The 24,292-nt window shown below is 38.5% G+C and overlaps 1 protein-coding gene across 26 annotated transcripts in view; it reads right to left on the bottom strand.

Annotated features, from left to right (window-relative positions):
• NEB (nebulin) overlaps window positions 1-24,292 on the bottom strand; it is a 194,936-nt gene that overhangs the window by 150,882 nt on the left and 19,762 nt on the right. For all 26 annotated transcript variants that reach the window (XM_030579866.1, XM_030579881.1, XM_030579874.1 and 23 more), the window contains exons 13-33: window positions 23,274-23,375; window positions 23,080-23,187; window positions 22,882-22,986; window positions 22,070-22,168; window positions 19,403-19,507; window positions 18,678-18,785; window positions 18,481-18,594; window positions 17,484-17,681; window positions 15,739-15,846; window positions 14,204-14,302; window positions 13,468-13,572; window positions 13,272-13,379; window positions 12,124-12,435; window positions 11,823-12,029; window positions 9,996-10,100; window positions 9,513-9,620; window positions 7,684-7,995; window positions 5,802-6,008; window positions 5,437-5,541; window positions 3,961-4,068; window positions 331-642 (exon numbers count right to left, since the gene is read on the bottom strand). In XM_030579866.1, the coding sequence (XP_030435726.1) occupies window positions 331-642; window positions 3,961-4,068; window positions 5,437-5,541; window positions 5,802-6,008; window positions 7,684-7,995; window positions 9,513-9,620; window positions 9,996-10,100; window positions 11,823-12,029; window positions 12,124-12,435; window positions 13,272-13,379; window positions 13,468-13,572; window positions 14,204-14,302; window positions 15,739-15,846; window positions 17,484-17,681; window positions 18,481-18,594; window positions 18,678-18,785; window positions 19,403-19,507; window positions 22,070-22,168; window positions 22,882-22,986; window positions 23,080-23,187; window positions 23,274-23,375 (3,135 nt within the window). The remainder of the gene's footprint in view (window positions 1-330; window positions 643-3,960; window positions 4,069-5,436; window positions 5,542-5,801; window positions 6,009-7,683; window positions 7,996-9,512; window positions 9,621-9,995; window positions 10,101-11,822; window positions 12,030-12,123; window positions 12,436-13,271; window positions 13,380-13,467; window positions 13,573-14,203; window positions 14,303-15,738; window positions 15,847-17,483; window positions 17,682-18,480; window positions 18,595-18,677; window positions 18,786-19,402; window positions 19,508-22,069; window positions 22,169-22,881; window positions 22,987-23,079; window positions 23,188-23,273; window positions 23,376-24,292) is intronic.

Genomic DNA, 24,292 nt, shown 5'->3' with positions numbered 1-24,292 from the left:
ATAGATAAAACTTAGGTGCTACCACAATACAAATAATGAACAATAATATCACAATACAATTAGAAAGTAATAACACCAACCACAGAAATGTACTTATGATCAGAAAATATGGTCCTTGGCTGGGAAGTAATTTAATGTTTGGAGCTAGGGTTTGTTTGCTCGGAAAGTATCCTGGAATCCACTATATTTAATCACTATAAATCTTTGGAAAACTTAGGGCCCCCAAACGAACACCTGTTTCTTCCATCCTGCCTTAATCTGCCACTGGCCATTAATTAGCCTCAACTCTTTTGGCAAAATAGTATAATCAAGTAAAGTTAAATTACATACATCACTCTGAATCTGCATCATGTGTTTTGGTAGTTGCACATTCATCGCATCAGGCAAGAGTGTATAGTTGTGTAGTAGCTGTTTGTAGTTGGTATTTGTAACCACTTCCTGGGCTTTCTTAGCAGCTGTCACACTGAACATATCTAGGGGAGTGTGATACTTGGTCTTGCTGCTCTCATAACCCTTCTTGTACTCGCGTTCTGACTGCATTTTGGCCACATTCATGTAGTGAACCAGTTTAGGATCATCCTGCAGGCTACGGAATCCAACGTGTTTGCCTTTTTCTTTCTCATATGATTCTTTATACTTGTACTAGAGAAAAAGGAAAACAAAACCTCATCACCTTTGGAAAAGGTAGACATGTTTATGATTGGTTTAACATTTTGAAATTCAATACTGTTATAATTACAGCTCATGACATATATCTTGCAATCATTTTGCAGACATTAACTGATTAATTAGGTTTGGAGAAGAGAGTTGGTGGCTTTCAGTCCTCAGCCTTTCCAAGCTGTACCTGTGACATAGATATAGACAGCAGAGCTGGGAGAAAATTTTCTGCCAAAGCTAAAGCAGATTCAGTGACATTGAAACATTAGCAAAACCTACATGAATTTGCAAAAACTGTTTGTGTCAAACCTCCCCCCTTAAAAAAATTCAGAAAAATATCAGAATGAAACATATCAATGTTTCACTTCAAAATTTCCTTCAATTTTATTTTTAAAAAAATCAAACAGTTAAATCAGAACTTTTTTTACTTCTTTGTTTGCTGAAAGTTTTGAAAATTTTTTGTTTTCAGTTCAAACTGAAGTCATATTTTTTCCATTTTTCAGAATTGCTAGCAAATGGAAAAATCCAGTATTCACACAGCTCTGATATACAGTCTATAATCTCTTCCCCCTCACTGTCTCTACACCTTTTGTCTGTCATATCTTATGGCTCTACTCCACTCCCTCTCACAGCCCCATTGCCATTTTTTTTCTTACAGCACTACCCAAACCACCAAACGCTCCAAAACATCTAGGTAAGGATTCAGGTATTTGAGGGAGTAGGATTTAAGTGGGACATCAGTGGTTCATAGGTCTTGTGCTCATGCTGGACAGGAGTGAATTTCAATCTGGGTTCCCCGTCTCTGCAGACTTCAAAGCCAGCTCAGTTGGCACCACTGATTTAAAAGTTGCTGGGCTTCCCTGATACCAGTTGATACTGCAGTTACATCCTGTTGTAATAAGTGGACTTCCAAATTTACCCTAATTGTGAGCTTGAGAGTAAAAAGTGAGTGAAAATTGGTGTCAGAAATTAGGTTTATTGGTGGATAAAATATTGAGAGGATGGACTACTCCACCCCACACTTGATCTTGAGGTTCTTAAAAAGAGAAGTGTTTGGGGGAAATTTAGCAGAAGAAATAGCATTCTGCCAATAGCTGCTGGAGCAAGCTTCACCATCATAGGTGTCATCCCCACTGTCTCCTGGGATCCCAGGCCTTCCTCCTAATCCTAAGAGATGTCCTGACCAGAGCAGGCCAGAGAAGGGACCCAGAAGACATTGGCATCTCCACCAGCTCTGGCTGAATCCCAGCCATCACCTGGGACATGAGATTGTGTCACACATGGGCACATATCCTCCCATGTGCTCATTTTCTTCCCCACTTTAGGCTCTTCCATACAGCCCGCAGCAGCAAGTCTCAGAGCCTGGGTTGACAGACTTGCTCTCACAGGGCTCACTCTATAGCACTGAAAATAGCTGTGTAGACATCATGACTCAGGCAGGAGCTTGGGCTCTGAAGCCTTAGGAGGAGGGTAAGATTCAAAGCCCAAGCTCCAGCCTAAGCCACAACATCTGCTCACCTATTTTTAGTGTTGTAGCTTGAGCCCTCTTAGTATATAGGCCTGTTGGTTACCCTGGGATAGAATTTTGGGTTTGATTTTTGCAACTTTTACATTCTTACTAATAGGTGTGAACAAAGAACAAAGCCACTCTGTATCGCATCTGCCCACAAGCAGATGGGGTGAAGAGAGAGAAGAAACGGAGCTAACCTGTTGCTGGGTAGACTAGGAGTTTAATATATGAGCGCACACTTGAAGGACAGGCCTGATTGAACTTCAAGCAACCGTTGAGAGGGGCAAGGGGAACAGGTGGGGAAGGAGGCATAAGAAACACTAAAAGCCAAAGAAAAGCCTGGCCTTACCCCTCTCATGGGGTAAAAAAATAGAGAATTCTGAAGCCCCCAGACTCACGGTGCTCCAGAATGGAACACAACCATAAATTGTAAGGGGTGGGACCAGGGGCGTGCACTACAGGTATAAAGCCTGCTAAGGAGGAGGAGGTGGGAAAAACGGGGACAAGGGGGAAAGGTGCTACTGGCATGCAAAGCTACGGATATACTTGCTTGATTAACCCCAATAAATATTGTATTGCCTACACTTCAGACTTTTGGTCGTCTGCTTTCTGTCTTTGTGACAAGAACCAGGGGAGGGGCAAAGGGAAAGCCCCTAACAAGTCCCATGAGCCCAAATCTGTCAGCCTGGACTCTGAGACTACCTGCTGCCTGCTGCCACTCACTGTATAAACATACCCTTTACCGCTTCTCATTCTCATCCCTCTGCTTTTGCCTTCTGTCTAATAAAAGTCTGGCTTAGCCAGCCAAAACTGCATATTCTGCAATACTTCTGGAACCCTGTGACCAGAAAGAGGCAGCTAAACACAATTCCCTAAACAACCCGATGCTGACACAAGTTTGCCAGGACTCAGAATGGTCGATAAGACCACATGTTGTGCCTGTGTTTTTCAGCAGTGAGATTAAAAGTGAAAGTCAGAGACAGAAGCTGTATTTTCTATCTTTGCCATTCTCTTCTTATCCCTTTTTTGTGTGTTTGTTGTGTTTTGTTTTCAAGAAAATGGGATCGGACTTTAACAACAACTGCTCCCGTCCATCTTAACTAAACTTTTCTCTTTTCCCCAGAAAGGGCAGTTATTGTTGTCTTTATTATCATTGTCAAACAAGGGAGGGTTTCCTTCTAAAAGCTATCTACAGCCAAAAGGGAACAAGGAATATGGTTAAAACGAAAGCCTTACTCAGTACTTTACATTTCAAATGCTGTAACTGTTCTTCATTCTTTCTGTATCTTTAATAAAAGGTTAACAGGATTTTTAATGTTGTCCTTGCCATGATACTAAGCAAGCTGAGGTCTCTGTCCACCAAGCCTTGTTTAAAAGTGTTTAATGTTGGACAGTTCAAGGTCATGTTTGACGACTCTCTGGGCCCATATACACCATCTAAATTAAAACAACAATTCCTGAGGAGTTAAGGCGTGCCATAAAACTAGAACTATAGCACTTCAGAACTCTGCACAAATAAGCTGCACAAGAGGAACTTGAAAGAACTTGGCAGGACCAGAACTTCATTCAGACCTTAGGGCGGGCATACTATATAAACAAGACTTCCAGGTAACCAGGGTTCATATAGTCAAGATATGATTGTATGCAGCTTGTTTCTGAAGTCCAGATGGAAATCCATATCAGCTGATAATTGCATAACATCACAAAATAATCAGTGCTCAGAATATAGTATTATATGCTGCAGAAAGTTACAATAAAGTAGATCCTCCAGTTTCTATCCAAATTATACTTACATCACTGGCAATCTTTTGGGAAGCTTTAGCAGCAATTACAGAGATGGCGTCTGGTTTCAGATCATACCCTTTGGCAATTCTTTTTTTCCAGTCTGCTTTGTAATAAGCCTTAAAGAAAAGAAAAAAAGAACCAACACATTTTCTTATTATGAGTAGTTAATAATCTTAACAGACTACTGTAAACCTGTGTTTCTGTATTACAAATATTACATTCAATAACATTCATCTTAGGTCTGCTCAAGTTTACTACAAGGATAATATAGTGTTTTCAGGTAGTCACTTCAAATCAGTGTAGTTAAACCGTCTCATTTTCTCAGTTAGCATTTTTGGCGATTTTTAGAGGAAATGGCCTTAACAATGATAGTAAATGAGGTCTAGAACTATGTAATTTTTTTTTCTTCAAATAATAAATTTGCGCCAACATGAATTTGGGGGGCATCAATACTATTCACAAATTAAGGTTAAATTTCGTGAATAGTTTCCGCTGAAAAAAATGATTATTTTTTGCAAATGTTGAAATATATCTTTCTAACATTTTTAAAAAACACCATTTCAACATTTCATTTCAAAGTGACATTTTCAATAGGAAATGTCAATTCAAAATGACATTTGAAACATTTCATTCATCCTGAAAGTTTTTTGGGGGGAGTTGGTTTGAAACACACACATTTTTCCCCCCAGATTTTTGGGTTTAGCCACCGAACCAAAAAATAAGTCTAAGGAAGGCCCTTGCTCAAAAGCCCTTTGGACTTCACTGAGTCAATGGGAAATTTACCTAAGTAAAGGCTTCAGGATTAGGTCCTATGATCTTAAGTAAACTGAAGGAAGCAGAGTGGTTAGTTCAGATATCGGTAACAGAATATCTCTCAGTTGTTGGTGTGACCCTGACACCAGATTGGAAGTGGTTCAAAATGACAATATTATCTAGTAGACTATATAAAAGGAGTTGGTGATCTCTGGTCAGTTCCTAGAGGACAAATGTCCTCATCACCAAATTCATTATTATAATTGCTATGAAAGGGCTCCATCATTCCCTTGCTGGCAGTCTCAGCAGAGAACCTTACAGTGATAGACTAGAAACACAGATAGATACATAGATACCAAAGCTAAGGATTGACTAGTCATAGAGATTGAACTATTGTCTCTCCCCTAAGTGAAGTAAAGAAAGAATTTCAATCTCCACACTGAACTGAATCTGGAAATTAAATGATATTCTGAGTTTCTTATTAATTCTAACTAGTCATTTTGGCCTCAGTGCAGCAAAGCACTAAAGCATATATTACATCCACCTGTATTCAGCAAGGCACTTAAAGCACACATTTAGCTTTAAGTACATGCATGCAGGCAAGAGCTTTGCTGAGCTGGGGCATTACACATTTTCAATATTGAAATTTTACACCACAAATATACTCAAAACTCCATAAATAGAATATTAATACACTATAATAGTTGAATAATTTACTGTCAAATACTCACATCGCTCATGTTTAATGCATTGACCTTGGCTTGAATAAATTGAGGAACGTCAGGGTCCAAAGTGTATTTATGTTTCAGTTTCTCACCCTCCTGCTTATAATTTATCTAAGAAGGAAAATAATACACAATATCTCTTTTACAAGATACAAGGCAGGTCACAACTTAATCATATACAAGTAGCAATGTTTAACTTCAGTTTTACTACATGTATAGCCCTTAAAACGCAAAAGGTCTATTAGATTACATTTGAGTCTTTATATTTCAATACATGAATATCACAACAATGGTATAAGACAATGAACCAGAAACATGTCCAACTGACAAATTCTGTCCTGTCCATAGTAGTGTGTGGAAAACCTGTTTACCTCACTCAGTTGCTTGGTATTGTGCTGAGCCAAAACCATTGGCATTGAGTCTGGTAGACTTGTGAACCTGAAAGTGTCTGGGTTTTGGCGATATTTCTTTTCATTTAATGCCTCTCCAGCTTTTTTAACCTTTTCAACATCCAGAGAACCCAGAGGACTCCATCCAATACCTTTGAACCAGCTGTTGTAATCTTGTTTATACAAGTTCTGAAAAAAGACAAATCCTAAACTGGTCAAAGATTGCGAAGAATTTCCCATTGAATAGCATTCCTTCTATTCAAAGTGATAAGCACGTGACCTAGGCAGTGTGATCTGCATTTCACAGAAAATATTTATAGTTTCTTATTGGAGAAACAGAATGCTTTCTTTTATCTTTTTTATACTTCTCTATAATTTCCTGGGATTTTGTCCTGGGTGCCCTACATGCCTTGTTTCATACATTTGGTAGATTCTCTCAATTAATATTTACCAAGTTCCTTCTCTCTTCCCCTTCTATGGTCCCACCTATTCTTAAAACATTCCTGCTACAACATAGTGACCCTGAGCATTCTTTGTTTGTTCTGCATTGCATAGGACTAGACTGTACTTTCTTTTACAATAATAAACTCTTTAGGGCAATGACTTGATTTTTGTTTACCATATTTCACCTGTTGTGTAAGATGTGAAATTTATAGCACTGTGGGTGAAATTTATTCCACCTGTATAAAACCCAGCAGGGCCGGCTTTAGGCCAATTCCACCAATTTCCCCAAATAGGGCACCGTGCCTAAGAGGGCCCCATGCCCAGTGGCAGAGCCGCTGGGGGGTGGGGCAAGTGGTCGAGAATCCCTTCCCTGACTAGAGGCTCCTTTTTAATTTTTCCTCACCCAGCAGCGCTCTGGGTCTTCACCGGCGGGTCCTTCACTTGCTCCAGTCTTCAGCAGCATTTCGGTGGCAGGTTCTTCAGTGCCACGGAAAACTCGGAGCGAATGAAGGACCTGCCGACGAAGACTAGGAGCGCCGCCCAGTGAGTACAAGCCCCACATGTTTTTTTATGTGTTTTTTTTTTTTTTTAGTCATCCCTGCTGGGACCCCATAGAAACTGTTCAAATCGGGTCCCGCACTTCCTAAAGCCGGCCCTGAAATCCAGGGTATCTTTGCAAGAGAAGTGCTGGGAGGTTGGGACCACTCAATCCACAGCTCCTCCCTTGACCTGCCCCCAACCTACTCTCAAACTGACCTTCCATCCTGACCTTGCAGAGGCTGGTTCAGAAACCAGTTCTGCAGCGCAGACTGCACTGTCCACTCAGTCAACTGAAACCCCACTCCTGCACAATCCATGAAGGGTCTAAGTGGAATGTAGTGTCCTAGGTTGGTTCCCTGTATTGGATTGACTTTCTAATAATAATAATAGTTATATTTTTGCCCACTCTTGCTGATAAGGAGCCACCTTGTTATTATGTGGTCTCAGTCTGAGATGAGGACAAGATCAAGGGGCTTTCAAAATATCTCCTCAGTTAACCAAACAAAAATGGGGTGCATTGCAAAACAAAGAATCAGTTTTGTGCTCAAGTGTGATAAAAGGCATTTTAAAAAGTCCTATAAATTCAGTATTCCAAAAGTACAATCTCTACTAGTATGCACATGCCAAAAATCCCATTGAGTAGGACTCTAGCCAGGAATGTAACACCTCCAAACTATCAGCTGCCAAAGTAAAATTGTATAGTTTCCCCCCAAATAGATAATAAAGTCTGCTTAAATTTTTTTACAGGGATATGCTGAGTCCTAACACAGCAATGGGACCTTCCAGATAATAATAATAATAAAGCTTTTATTCTACTTTTCTTGGGATGCATTGTATTGTTTTTAAGCAACTATGGAATTGGGAAAGTTGAAACACTTACATTACTTTGAATTTGCATCATGTTCTTTGTAAGTTCAACATTCATGGCATCTGGCAGATACGTGTAATGGTGGATCAGATGTTTGTAGTGGGTATTGGAGGCTATGTCTTGAGACTGTTTAGCAGCCTGGATACTGATCATATCAGCGGGTGTATGATAGTTGGTCTTGGTCTTCTCATAGTCCTTCTTGTACTCCCGCTCAGACTGCAACTTTGCCACATTCATGTAATGAACAAGTTTGGGATCATCATGCACACTTCTGAAACCAACATGTTTTCCTTTTGCTTTTTCATAAGCTTCTTTGTATTTATACTGAAGGGAGATGGAGAGGAGGGTAAATGTACTTTGCATATCTATTGAATATGTATATTGATATCTAGATTTATTGTTTAGACAATAGAAAGGTGTCCTTTCTTGTAATGCTCTTTGGGGAAGGTACTGGAGAAGGTGCAGGTAGTTCAGATGGGTCAGCCATCCCAAATGGAATCCCCAGTGTCTGTATGTATACTAGACTTTCTTGAAAATCTCCCAATATTGCCCTACTACCAATGTAGCAATGGGGGTAGTAGAGGTGTGAGCTTTAGTGTAAATAGGGCACGAGCCCCTACCCCTGTACAGAACAGACTTCACACAACACTATGGTGAAGGCAGGAGCTCTGCCAACGCTAGCACTTCCACTACTGCACCAGTGAGAGAGCAGTGAAGAGAAACTTACAAAGGAAGTCCTGGGTTAACAAGGCCCATAAGTTGTATTAGAACAATTTCCCAGCAACTGGTCAATCAATGGCAAATAAACTGAACACAACTGGCCAGCTCCCCTCTAGTGATTTCAAATAACTGGATCAGCCTCCAGTTTGTGCAATTAGCACAATAAAGCCTGCTGAGTCATAGGTAGGTTCCCCCTCCACTATATGGCAAAATATGTCCCAGGATGAAGTGTATCATGCCACTGTAATGTGCATGCAATAGATTATCTGGCAATTTACCATAGCCAGATTATGCTGTTTGATAGCTTTGCCATATAGCCATCTATGACAAATGGATTAAAAGAGACACTACAGCAGTTTCTGTTTATATAAAGCAATGAGATCAGAATAAAATAGTCTTCCCATTTTGCTACTAGAACAATCTGTTTTATCGGGAACCTTCTCAAATCCTTTCCATAGAGTAATGCTGGCAAACAACCATAGCTAAAGGGAAAGAGGATCCTGTTGGAAGTCAGTCTCTCACTGCCCACACAGGGAAGGTGGAAACAGAATGACACAAAACTGTGGGGGAAACTATGACCAAACAATGAAGCTGGATATATAGCATCTCTCCCTGAGCAGGCTAGCAACTTCTGAGAGAGGGTAAGGCAAAAGTGTCACATAAAGGTGCAGGATCAGAGCCAACTTACAAAGCTAATAAAAATCACACTTAAATAACTCAAACCAGAGCAAGTAAAGGGTAACCTGCCTACCCTATGGAGACCTCATTAGTGATTATGTTAAGAAAATTGAAGTAGAATAATTTCTATAAGCGTTTTCAACAAGCTTTACATTTTAAAGGCCAGATCCTCAGCTAGCGTAAGTGGACATAGCTCTACTGACTTCAGCAGACCTATGTCTAATTACTCCAGCTGAGGATCTGGCCCTATTCTATTAGAGAATTTATTACTTAAACTAACATTTTGAGCCAGACTGAGAATCTGTTACTCACACTTGTGACTCCAAAGAGACTTCTTGTGTGAGTAACTGCTCGCTAATGGGAGTAAGGGGTTCACAATCTGGCCCATAATGTAAGATTTTTGTTGAGAAATGACACAAAATTTACCTGAAATTGATACTTACGTCACTAGCAATGTTTCTTGAGGCCTTAGCTAGAGTAAATGGAATAGCATCACCTAACACATTGTTCCCCTTGGCTATCAAATCATGGTAATCTTGTTTATAATATGCCTAAAAAAAGAAAATTCAAATATTATTCAGGAGGGTTAATAGCACCATGTGAACTGCATGCAATTCAAATAGTTACTTCTGAGCTACTGTAAGTATTGCAGGATCTGGATGATGTCATGGTACCATGCACCTCATTCACCATTTATTAAACTACATTCACATTAGATAAGCTAGATTGGTTTGCAAATTCAAATTATAAAATAACAATGACAGCAACTAGTTTGTTATAATTTGATTATGTAGAACTGCATCTGCATATCAACCAAAAGCCAGGTGAATTGCTTACATGGTATCATTATTGGACATACACTACTCATCACTACTTAGTTCATTAACAGCATGTGACTTAGTCATATACTTCAAGAAACCACTCACATCACTGATGTTAGCTGCATTGTATCTGGCCTGGATAAACTGTGGGACATCTGGTGTCATGGTGTATTTATGTTTGACTTCCTCTCCTGAAGATTTGTATAACCTCTGCAAAACACATGACATAGTTAATCATTTCTTTCCAAGCATAATGAGCTTCAGATCACTGTGTATTAACTGAGGGCTCAAGTTTGGTCTCACAGACATATATTGCCACCTACCTCATAAAATCAGTGACTGCCCTTTCATGTACAGGCTCTGATTTTACAGGCTATGTACTAGCCTATATGATATAAACATCATGCCATAAGTTGTTCCACCAGAAGAAAAGCACATATAGAAAAATTAAACATTAGTATGACACAAATGCACATAGAAACATACCCACCTGTGAAAGAGAGACAGCACAAGACAATGATAAAGAATTGTAATACAGAGCAGAACCTGGCTGCCTTGCAATGACTAAAAGACATATTGTGAGTTATTGAATTTTATGAATTAGTGAAGATGAGAACACCACAAGGCAGGAAAATGTAGTGTGTCCATTACATTTTACAGTTCTGGTTGGATTTTAGAATTTATGCTAATACTATACTTAAAATGGCAGTAAATATACTGTAAGTATATTCTAAAAAAGACTTAGTAAAATGGCACCTCACCATAGTGTTTTACTATTAAACCTTTTCCAGGACTGGAAGGTTTTTGTGAAGATGGCAAAACGTATGGATTAATGAAAGGAAGATCAGGGAGATTCTCCTGTCCTTTTCAGTTTCATAAGTGCACAATGACTATTCTGATCTGGGAGCGTGAACGAAAACCTGAATCTGTTTTGTATGGTCACCCTTTATCCAGTGAAGCTAAAAGTGCTTTATTTTACAAATTTAATTGTGTTATCATAGAGGGAGGCCCCGATTTTTAAAGGTATTTAGCTATTGCTGCACTCCAGCATTGCAATGCCTAACTGGTTTAGGAGCCTAAGTCTCATTTTCAAAAAGAGAGTTTAGGCACTTAGGAAACAAAATCCCACCGACAGTCAATGGGATTTAAGCTCCTAGTGCATAAATCCCTTTTGACAATGAGACTGAGGCATTGCAATGCTAAGTGCAGCAATGCCTAAATACTTTACAAATCTGGACTGGACTCCCTGAGAGTCAATAAGTCTGATGGTGCAAACTTTTTATGATACCTTTAGTTGCACATACAGTTGTAAAAATATTTTTAATTCATTTCAGTGTTCCAATTTAAAATATGGGCCAGATCCTCAGCTGATACAAATCAGAATAGCATAGCTCTTTTGGATAAAATGCTGGCCCTATTGAAGTCAATGGCAATTTTACCATTGACTTCAACAGGACTGGGATTTCACCCTTTGAGCTACAGTGATTTACACTAGCTGAAGATCTAGCCAATACTGCTCTCAGTAACCACAATGTAAAATGCTGGGTGAGGTTTTATGGCCTCTGTTGTGCAGTAGATCGGACTAGATGATCATAACAGTCATTTCTGGCCTTAAAATCTATAAATCATTGGAATTAGGCATAAATCCATTGAAGTCAGCAGCGATACTCAGTACAAAACCCATTGTACATATTCATTGGGATTTTGTCTGTATATGTTCATATCAGACTATATTAAAATCACAACTATAAAAACTGCAGAAAACCCCCACTGTTTTTCCCTTTGGTATGGAAATATCTTTCCACAGATGTAATAACCACTTACAGGGAAATAGTGTGATTGTTTATTTCTCTTAAACTGGTATGTAGATATAGATATTTCTGTAGACACGTCCTTATTTTGTTATGTTTCCTTTCTCCCAGGCTTACTCACATCATTGAGTTGAAGTGTATTCTGCTTAGCTTGGACCATAACTGGGGAGTCCACCACACTGGTAAATTTGATGGTGTCTGGGTGCTGACGATATTTCTTCTCATTCAGGGCTTCTCCCGCTTTTCTAGCTTTCTCTACATCCAATGAACCAGTGGGGATCCAGCCAATGCCTTTCATCCAGCTATCATAGTCTTCTTTGTAGGCATGCTACAAAAAGAAGTGATCACACAGATCAGATAGTTATGTTTGCCTTTGCCTGATCCCTCTGGGTACATTCTATACAAAGAAGCATGTTACTTACATTACTCTGTATCTGCATCATGTTTTTGGAGAGTTCCAAGTTCATCGCATCAGGTAAGTAAGTGTAATTGTGGATCAGCTGCTTGTAATTAACATTGCTGGCAATGTCCTGAGCCTGCTTGGCAGCCACAACATTGACCATATCTAATGGGATGTTGTATTTGGTTTTTGTTTTCTCATAATCTTTCTTGTACTCCCGCTCGGACTGCATCTTGGCTATATTCATATAGTGAACCAGTTTGGGGTCATCCTGGAGGCTTTGGAAGCCAACAAGTTTACCCTTGGCAAGTTCATAGTCTTTTTTATAGTGGACCTGTCAAAGCACAATCAGACATAAAATACACTTTCTTTAGTGAGCAATTTAAACCCCCATTTATAAAGGAAGCAATTTGTAAGAAACATGCATTGTTATACCTTAATAGCCCCCTTTTTTGCAGGGTACAAAAAGCCAAAAAAAAACAAAAGAACCCCCATTTGTAAAGAAGCAATTCTAGGGAAATTATAGCTATTAAATTGCAACAAATATAATTGTTTATCACTAAATAATCATAATAAAACTTAATACTTATATCTCTTTACATTTTCATTGCTGTACAGATATTAACTAATTAATACTCACAACTCTGAGGTAGGTATTATTATCCCAATACTGCACATGGAGGAGGAGGGAAGTTGGAGGCATATTAAGCGACTTCCCCAAGGTTACACACCAAGAATCTGTTCCAAAGCCCACTGAAGTAATTGGGAGTCTTTCCATGACTTTAAGACCAGGCTCCAATTACCAACAGAGTCATGATAATAACTCCGGCATTTATTGGACATAGGACTATGACTAGAACAGGAGAGCTCATTGCCTCTCTTCATAACTGTAGAGTTGGTGATGTTTTATGTATTCAATGCGTGTTATAAATGAGTGTCAGATTTTTCTTGACACTTACGTCTCATTAAAATACATTAGTTAAGTAACAAAACAATAATTTTAAAACGGACTCTATTAAAGCGTTCAGAAAAATAACCCAGCAAAGAATTCAATAAAATCCCGCCTCAATAAACAATCCCTCAGATGCAACAGAAATGCAACCAATTTGAAAATAAATCATCACTACATGTAACTAATAGTTAAAATGGGATGAAATGGGATGTACGTACATCACTGGCAGCCTGCCTAGCAGCCTTGGCAACTTGGATAGAAATAGCATCATTTCTTAGGTCATATCCTTTTGATTTTAAATCTTCCAAGTCCATTTTGTAGTAGTTCTGGAAGAAAATATCACTTTTGAAATAAAAATCTAAGCCTCCATTACTTTATGTTAAATCAAGCGCTCTTACTCCAACGTAAACTTACATCACTAATATTGTAGGCATTAACTTTAGCCTGAATAAACTGGGGCATGTCTGGAGGTAGGTGATAATTGTGAATTATAGCCTCGCCTTTGGCTTTATATAATATCTGCAATAGAAAATAAAAAATAAATTTGTCAGTCAAATGCTTATAAATTATAAATGCTTAAAACATGCTGAGTCATATAGCTTGAATTAAGCATCTTACACAATATTAATACTTTTATGTGTACAATACTGTTATTTAAAAGGTGAAATCCTAGGCCCATTGAAGTGAATGGCAAAACGCTCATTAACTTCAACAGAGCCATAATGTCATTCAGAGAGTATAATACCTACATGTACAAACACATACTCAAACCATTTGAGTGACTGACAAAATCTGGTTCCCCAACAGAGGTGACTTTTTGGTAACAATGAATTGTACTCAGTACATTTGAGAATAATTTCATGAGTGCCCTTAAAATAAAAGGCACTCAGTAAGGGGAGGGTCTTGTGTATAGGTATCACAGAGGAAACTCAGATTACTTGAATTAAGTTTCACCTGCCTGAACTCAGGCTGAATTTGCCTGTTGTGCAGTGGAACCACATTGACTGAACTTAATGTGGAGATATCCACACCAATGAAAGGGGGGACAGGATTTGTCTGATAGCACTTTGAGAAGAGGTGAACTGGCGCATCTGACTTCAGAATTAAATTCGTTAATGTATGTAAGTCCATTAGAAATATCAACACTTACATCACTCCTCTGGGCCTGGTTGATTTTAGCCTGTACTACAACAGGCTCATCTTCAATCTGGGTATACTTAATAGTGTCCGGATGCTGGCGATATTTTTTCTATTTAGAAAATAAAAAGTCAATGTTACATTTTCTTGATGGCTAAAAGCGCCTTTTAATCTATTTCCATTGCACCTCTTTGTAAAAGTGAATGTAATTTTTCATCAGACGTGTATTTATATACAAAGAAAATTTTAATCATAGTGACATTAGGTATTTTCATAACCAAACAATTACTGTGTTGCATTTGCAACATTTGTATGAACGTGCCACTGTACTTTCAAAATGGAAAAGCATATGGAGAGATATAACTTTGCACATTTTTGTTACCAGTTCATGCTCTCATGTGCATATTTTGCACAAGCAACGTAAGTGCACACATTTAAAATGTTGACCTTGGTGCCTATCTTCCATTGGCACTAATGGAAGCTCTTGACCTTATTCTGCTTTCTTTACTCCTTTATAACCTCATAGCATTCACTGGGTTGCACAGGCATGAGAAAAAATAGAATTTGGTCAGTATCTTCCATTTCCTATGCATCACACTGCAGTCTATAATGATAGTGATCATACTATGATCATTATTTTCAGCTTAGTCATTTATCCATCATCCCACTGAAGTCAAAAAGTAATCCCAAACAGACAAGTGTAGATGAAAAAGACAACTGGAGAGAAAACATCTATATGCATAAATTGCAAACCTGGACCAAACCATCAAATTTGCCGTTAGGTAAAGTTTCATTGCAGGCCTCAGAAAATTATATAAGCACTTGCCATTGGATGTGTGGTGTGCCTAATTTACTCCTAAAAGAAGACATCAAACCATATCCTGCAGAGTTAGTAGAAGTCAAGATGAATTTCAATGCAGATTGGTGGCAGGATATCCACCAATCATTATGTTTATTCTTGTTTACTACAACTCATCCTGTCTAACTCCAGCCTATCATATGTGAAATATGAAATAATGGCAGCTCTCTGATTATCTACTTATGGTTGTGATCTAAAAACTGAACAAATTTTGCTGAGATGCCTTTTCAACCTCAGGAAGATCACAAGGAAATCTTCTTGTCTTGCCTATTTTTTTTTCTTCTTGGTTCAAAACAATTGTGAAAAGTGGGCCCGGCACTCTTTGTGTCAGTGATACTCAGAACTAGCAGGAACGATGTTCGGCCTCCTGGAATTCTTGGCTCTTTATAGTCCCAAACACTGCTCAGTAACAAGAACATTTAAACATTGTGTAGGAGGAAACCAGTATATGAAAGAACATGTGTTTTTAATATTGGTGAATATCAGTAGTCGTATCAAATACTCTTTACCCATTGGACTGATCTTGCAAGGAATTCCCATTAAAGTCATGGATTAGTTGAGAGGGTATTTCACATGTAAATGAACAGCATGATATACAGTGTGAAGAGTAGTGCCTTGTTGCCTTAATATTGCCCTGGTGTGCACTGAGTTGGAATAGTAACTAATTTAACTACATTATATTTCTTTACCTCATTGAGAATGTCTGTAGCTCTCTTAGCCTTCTCTGCTTCTATGGACCCAAATGGCACCCAGCCACAACCTTTCATCCAGCTATTGTAGTCAGATTTATATTCATTCTGGAACAAAGACAAATGAGGAGTTCAATGAAAAGAGAATGCTTCTATTGGTCTGAATTACCCATGTTTCAAACAGTCATAGCTGTAAGGAAGCTTGAAATGTTAATTTTTATATCAACAAAACTGGAATTGCCTAAGAGGCAAAGGGGAAAGAAGGGAATGTCCTTACAAAATATAGAGAGGCCTCTATATCTTTACTACACCATCAGCATGATAGACTGCTTCCTTCATGATAAAAGTTTAGGTATCTGTGCTCCCTTGAATGCATTCATGAAGCTCCTGTTAAGTTAACTTCATTAAGCTCCTGGCACTGTATTCTATTCACAAAAGAAGACCTTTGCAAAGGTATAATTAAAGTTGGGAATATCTGTACCTTAAACAAAGAGTTATCTTTTTTTATACTGTTCAGGTACTGAATTGCTATGGTAATAAGAGCCATAATAATGCTTATTAACTAACAGCTCATCGTGCTACTTTGGTGGGGCCGCTAGCAGTGGAGACACATTTTGGGGTAGGGGGAGAGATCCCAACTGAGAGCAGCTGAGGCAGTGTTACATGAGCACCTCTCCTTCCTCACCTCCAGCCCCCACTTTGCCTTTAGTATGTTGAGGCTGCTTCTTCTTTTCTCTCCTCCTGCTCCAGGGAGGGTGAGCCTGGGCCAATGGATGGTACACATGGTGCTGGGCTAGTGATTGGCTCCTTTTTGGTGGTGGTGGTGGAGGACGGGACAGGGATTGATATAGTTTCCTGTCTGGGTAGAGTAGCCATTGTGGGCTTCCTGTTTCCCTTCGCACCCTTAAACTAGTATGCTGGATTTCTGGAGATGCCAGTAGCAGGGTTGATCACCAGTTCCAGGGTCTGGAGGGGATTTTTCCCTTGTGGCAAAACTGCAAGATGAGGGGTTTTGCCTCTATGTCTCACATGGCTTATGGCTCCCCTCATCTCATTTTTTCTATATCTGGCACTAAAAGAGGAGTGAATCAGGATTCCTCCCATTTCCAGTAAGGGTCCCTTGGCAGGCCTGAGGGCACAGAGGGGGCATGGCCTTCACCCTCATCCTCAGGTTTATAGTACAGTGGGGTCTGGAGACCTAGTCTAAGAGTGGGAGAATTGTGAAATTCCACCACAATGCAGGTGAAGGCTTTAGGCCTAAGACCTAGAGGGGGCCAACTCAGAGAGATGAAGGAAGGGGTCAGAGGTGAAGCTTGCCCTGAACCATGGCAACCAATCATAAACATTTCAGATGAAGAAGACTTTTGATTGTTTTTTTAAGAAAGTTAGCAGCTGTATATTCTGCCTTAGAGGTCACTCCTAATTTCTGTCTGGTGCTTAGTGAAACACTCTTGCATATCATTTTTCAGTGCATATTTAAGACAATCCTTTTGACATACAATATTTGTAGCCTCAAGCATCTCCACGTTAGTTACAATGACAGAACTGGTCAGTAATAGCACACATACTGTTAGTCAATATCATATCTTTCTAGAAGGCTTTGTATTTTCAGCACTTACGCTAACTACCAGCATGCTTTGCACTCACACTTCACTTACAGTGAATTGTAAGTAACCTGTTTGAATCAGCAGAACCTTCATAGAACTGGTCCATAATACCACACTTATCAAAGCATGACCACTTACATCACTCTGCATAGAATAGGCCTTCTTTGCAAGTTCCACATTAATACTGTCAGGAGGATAAGAGTAATTATGTAGGAGATGCTTGTAGTCTGTGCCGCTCGCGATAGCCTGAGATATCTTAGCCTGAGTGATTGGAATCATGTCCAGAGGTGCTGTATATCTGCTCTTTGACAATTCATAGCCCTTCTTGTATTCATGCTGTGGAAAGGAATTCAATACATATGTTTTGGATTAACACAGAAAACAGTTTTTTAAAAACAGATATTATTTTCAGAAGAAAGCTACCTCCTGGCAACATCGAATGTTTTAAATAAGAGCAATATCTGCTAACTCCATGAGATGTATTAGAAACAGATAAAATAATAAGGCACAGATTATTATTTTTAAAGAAGTTCCTCAGATAGGAAATGGTAAATAATTTGCTGCCATTAATCTATATTTTGAAACTACTGTTATGAGATATCAGCAAATGTGATGACCTCCACCATTAGCTGTCAGAAAGATTTAAGCCAAGAGTGTCCAACACCAGAGTACAGACCTTTAGCACTTGAGCTAAGTTAGCAATTTCATTAGCTGGCAGCTAATGAAATTAGCTAGTAGCCTATTATCTTTCATATTATCCAGTAGAGAGGGATATACCTTATTAATCTGTTACACAAACAAGCCACATTCTGGATAGAATTTCACCCATAGTTAATTTGGACTGCACACTGAGGACTCTCAGAGATGCTATATGGTGGGGAGGGACCAGACACCATCAGCTGTGCCAGAGTGTAGGTGGTATCACAGCTCTGCATGCAGGATAAGGGTTCTGCGTGAGACACAAACAGTTGGTGCATGGGGAGGGTTGGAGAAGAGCCATTTCCCCACCTACCTTTACATTTTCTAATTAGGCTGTAAGTGCCTCAGAGCCGAGCTTTTGTCTCTGATGTCTATAAAAGACCTAGCACACAGTATATAAATGAATAAACAACAACGACAAAAGAAAGACACTTACATCACTCTGCTGTTTAGCCACCTTTGCAGAATGTAACATCTTGGGATCATCATGAATGCTCAGGGCTCCAATCATTTTCCCTTTACTTAGTTCATAGTCTTTCTTATACGCCACCTGCACAGTGAGAACATATATGTGAAACCACACTTTACATTCACAGCTAAACTACTGTGGCTACATTCATATTCCATACTTACATCGCTTGCAATTTTACTATTAGCTTTAGCTGCAAGAAGTGGAATTGCATCAACTTTGATTTCAAATTTCTTAGCTTTAGATCTCTCCCAGTCATACTTGTACCAGTTCTGCAGACATGAAAATAAATGAAGTAAGATATGACATCTAATACTAATCCATCAATTAGAGGATAAAATAACAATTACTCTCAATATTTTGGGCTTCTAATTAACATATTGATTGTTTAGAACATTAATTTAAACCCAGTTTATCACATCAAACTTTTCAAGCTTAATTCTCTTTTACACAAAGACTATTTTTGCACCATTGTTGAAGTGGGCGTAAAGATAACTGATTTCCACTTTAAGGCCATTCATTTTATACTGACAATGGTTCAGGCTGCTGGTGAGCTGTGACCACTGCCCATCATTTTTCACCTATGTTCCTCCCTCTGTCTGTATCTATCTGTTGCCTCTTGTCTTATATTTAAATTGTAAGCTCCTTGGGGCAGGGACCACCTTTTTGTTCTGATTTTGTACAGCTCAGTGGGGACCTGATCCATGAGTGGTTTTACTAGGTGCTATGGAACACATATCATTTTTTAGTTATCTGGAGTTTTTTCACATCTCCTAATATTTATTCTTGTCATCAGTATTATTGAGAGTTCTTACTCCAGGTACAAGTATAAGTGCTTTGTTATGAATGTTTCATGTCATCTACAGGAAGGTGTTACATTAATACTTACATCACTCAGATTATATGCATTGACTCTGGCCTGGAGGAATAATGGAGCATCTGGTGGCAGGTGGCATTTGAATTTCTCATTTTCGTGTTTAGCTTTATAATTCAACTAAAAACAATAAAAAATATTCATATAAGAAAGGTACAGCCCATAGGACAATAGATAGGTCACAGTGATTGGTTAATATAAGAAGTAAGCAAGTGGGTACATTTTTGTTTCAGATCAAATTTCAGTTTTACAATATTCTGTTTTTCCTGTTTTTTGCTTATCTGAATTTGAGATATATCCTCACCCTATAAGCCAAAACCTCAGCTGCTGTAAATCAGCATAGTCCCACTGATTTCAGTGGAACTACGCCAGTTTACACCAGCTGACACTCTAATTCTCTGTCTTTAGTGCACTCCCTAATGCAAGTTAAACAGCTAGGCCAGAATTTTTTATTTTAAGAATAAGAATCCTTATCCAGGTCTGAAACAGTTACATTTGTTATCAGTAATTCAGCTCAGTTCTAGTTAAGTAACATTTTTGAAACAGATGTTTATTTTTGCATATCAAGTAGAAAGGCAAGAAAGTAGAAAACATAGTGTGTAAATGCACTAGCCTTTCCCCTGTGAAGAAATAGATTCCCATCTTAATTAAATCACAAGTGAAAATGAGATTGATGATCTCATTCTAGTTCCTGTCTGTGCACTAAATCCACTCAGTTGAGAGTGTTAGTTTACTCAAGATCCAGGACTAGAATAGCACAGGTGTTACATTTCAGGATTGGGATGCGTTGGCAGAAATACATATATACAGAAGCTTGCACAATGTTTGACCTTGAAGTGTCTGGATCTAACCAGTTCTTTGCTCTTACAAGCACTAAATTCACTCACATTTTTAAAGCAAAAAGTTAATCAGTCTAATATGTTTAATATGTCATTTTATGAGTATTCTGTTACATTTATGTCATTATTTTAAGTGTCCACAATTCTCTGCTGTAAAAATAAACACAACAGAATCATGGACCTTTTCCATTGACTTCAATGGGCTTTCCATCGGAACCTAGCAGTATAAATCAATTGTTTGTGATCATTGTTAAAAACGAATAAATAATATGGGACCAATCCCACATGAACTGTCCTTTTTTTCCTGAACAGAAGAATTTCATTGTTTTTTCTTGAAGTAATTATGACAAAATATAAAAGAAACACATTCAACATATACCACCACCAATCTCTAATACAGTACTTTTCATCTACACATCTCAAAGCACTTTACAAAAGAGGTAGGATGATTATTCCCATTATCCAGATGGGGAAACTGAGGCACAGAGAGGGAAAGTGACCTGTCCAAGGTCACCCAGCAGACCAGGGGCAGAGCCAGGAATATAACCCAGATCTCCTGAGTCCCAGCCCAGTACTCTATCCACCAGAACACATTGCCACTCTACAGAACACATGTTAAAGAGTACCAGCGTCTTTTTGACATGACCAATAAGCAATCTTGTTAATCCACCTTGGTTTATTCTGTCTGAGGGCCATACAGCTGGCACATGATGAAGAGTGATGTCTGAGCTAAAACTGATGAGCAAGTGCCTGGTACCGTGTTCATCCATACAGACGTCCATTGTGAAGGTTCTAGTTGGAAGTTCAAGTTATTTTCCCAGATCCTTTCAATACCACAAGAAGTAGCTGACTAGTCTGTCAAAAGATTTTTAACCATCCTTTCTATGCATTGGAGCTTCTATGCAGAGGCAGCCCTCATTTAGCCATCAGTTAGGTTTTGTTGAAGGACAATTGGACCAGATTAATTGTCCACTGCTCCAAGTGGGTTTTATGAATATGTGCTTTCTTATTGGATCACATAATGTCAATATCGGTAACAGACTCGGTATGAAAGGGCGGGGGGGAGACTGTGTTTAACTATTCTGGAATAAGAGACCTCAAAGTATTGAGTACCCTCAGCTTCCATGGAAGATAATATTAACTGTGGGCACTCGATATCTTTCAAGAAGTGCTCAGCGCTTTGCAGTACCAGGCCAGAAGGGCCCAATTATGCCCTCACTTTCACAAATGTAAATCCCATGGACTTCAGCGGGAGGTAAATGAGGGTAGAATTGGTCCTAAAACAGTTCACCAATAAAGTACTTTGTCTCATCATATTGGCCCGATGTTATTTCTGAATATAACTGGAGCTGACCCTTCCATTTTGATATCCACTAAGTATCAAATAAATTACTGTAGATACTTTGAGATTTTCATTTTTGCCCCTCTGCCTTCCCTCTTAATCCTCTTAGCAGAATTTATTATTAAACAACATTTGAAGCCAACCAGACACCTAGGTAGAACTGTAAATAATTTTTAGTACATTCTGTTTGACAACGATCAGTTGCTTATAGCTGTAAGACAAATACAGCGGTGACAGAATACAGGGTAAATATGTGCCAGATCCAAAACTCCAGATCAGACAACACAACTTTGAAGAGGATTTGAAATCTGAATCTTGATCTGAATTTGAGACTCAGGCCATTATCTATATTTTATTACTGTAACCTCATTGACCTGCACTGGATCTATTACAGCATAGCTGTCACAAGAGGAAGTCACAGAAAAGTTGTTGAAATCTTTTACATAAATCAGCATAAAAATGTGATTTGTTATGTTTTGCTTAACTTGTCAGACTACTTACTTCACTCAGCTGCTTGGTATTGATCAGTGCTTGAACTTGTACTGGAGAATCAGTCACTTGTGTAAATTTGATTTGATCAGGATGTTTTTTGTAAGTATTCTGGAGGAATAATAATAAAATATGTTTCAAATACACACATATAAATAAAGTTTGCTATCAAATAAGATACTGTAATATTGCAATACTAAATACTAACTATACCCCCAATAATGATACATATTGTAATAGAATATTAAACTGTATGATAATAATTAGCCACTAGGTGGCGCCATGAGTAACATAAGTTACCAGAGCCGGTAACAGCCAAAGCTTGGGTTTGTATTAAAGGATCTTATTGTGAACACATCTTGTGTATCTCCCTGGAAAGGAAGCTCTGTAACCTGTCCATATCTGGAACAGAAACCTGACCTGCAAGTAGCAGCCCTGCAATCTACCATGTACCAGGTGTACATGGCACTTATAGTCTGATCCAGTGGGTCTCATGATGATTTATTCTATAAATATTAGAAAACGGGGGGCAAAGTTGTGTTTAGAACATTTGATTTGAAAAACGCTACACAAAGCAGAGCAGCAGCCTTCTGTGGTTACACCTCTCCGAAAAAATAAATAAGCTAAGCAGATCCTGACCACTAGGTGTCACAAGAAACTCCTGAAAACAATACATATGACTGTGGTCTTTAAAAATCACACCTTCAAATAATCCAAAACACATGGAAGTCAATCGTAATCTTTCAGTTGACTTTCATGGACTTTGGGTGAGTCCCTTCTGCAACTAACTGGTTTCCTTTCAACAATTATTGCCACATACTTACATCTTTGCACTGGTCTAATTTCTTTATAACTTCATACTCTTGAGTTATGGTTTGAGGGAAGTAGCATTTTGTCTTCTCCTCCTCATAATCTGCTCTGTAATTTTTCTAGGGAATAAAAATGACATTAGATAGTAAACAGAGTGATCTTGCCTTGCAATGAGAGTATGGTGAAATGAACACAAACACTGTCATACTTACATCACTCTTCATAGCTGCAACATTCATGTAATGTGTATGATATGGGTTCTCATAGCTTCCTACATAATGTCCCAAAATTTTTTTTTGATATTCATCTTTATATTTAACCTGCAGGGGAAAAATCACATATTTATAAATATATATAACTGAGAAAGTCATGTCTGAAATACAGGAACAATTACAACAATACTTACATCACTGAAGTTTTTCAGAACATTATCAATTTGAAACTTTGGAGTGTCACAATAATTAATGCTTGTTGCTTTTGACTTTTCATAGGCTTCCTTGTATAATTTCTGCAAAAGAAAATAAAATCAGGTAATACAGATGATTTAGTGGAAATTCATTAATTTCCACCAGCAGAAATGATACTCTGACTAAAGCCTTTAGTGATAACATTTTGAAATCACACTAAGAAACAAAAGCAAGCCATCATCTTGACAAGGCAATAATCTGCTAATGTAAAAACCAGAGATGAGATTGAGCTGCAAAGTTTGGATCTGTATCTATGTTTTGCTGAAATGTCCGTGTGATAGGTTCTAGGGTGTCAGTCCATTATATATAAAGGGCATATGCAAAGTTCAGATCTAATTCCAGAGCCAAACTTTTCCAAAGGTCATGGTGTTCAGATCCCGGGTTTTGATACATCCTGTCTCTGGTGAAAATTCTGAGGATATAAAGCAACAGTGGGAAGAGCAGGGAAAAACCTATAGTTAAGGCGATTTTATTTTCAGATTTACTTTTCAGGTTGTTAAGCACAAGTCAATTTATGCAGCAGTTCTGCTTCTGAAGAATAATTTTTATGAAACATGTTAAATTAGAACATGTCTAGATAGAATCTACCTAGAATCCCTTTCAAAAATTAGGAGACAGGGGCAGACTATAGTATTACCGAATCTCGTACAATTTTATCACAAGTGCCATGGCAATTGGTGCTTTTCAGAAAGCCCCAGGCATGTGATTAGGTGAGAATCTTTTTTAAAAAAAAAAAGTAAATTTCAGCTCCTCATGGTTGGAGAGAAAAGCTTGAAAACATGACTTAAGAGTTCCCTGAAGGCTCAAAAACCAGAAAGCAAATAAAAAAGCACCCAAAATACACTTCTTCCTCGATATCACGCCACCCGATATAACATGAATTCAGATTAACATGGAAAAGCAGTGCTCGGGGCGGGAAGTGCCGCTTTGGTGGATCAATTCAAGTTCGATATAACGC

Source organism: Gopherus evgoodei, chromosome 11, assembly GCF_007399415.2.
Source record: "Gopherus evgoodei ecotype Sinaloan lineage chromosome 11, rGopEvg1_v1.p, whole genome shotgun sequence".
NCBI lineage: Eukaryota > Metazoa > Chordata > Testudines > Testudinidae > Gopherus > Gopherus evgoodei.
This window is presented reverse-complemented; position numbering and strand designations above follow the sequence as displayed.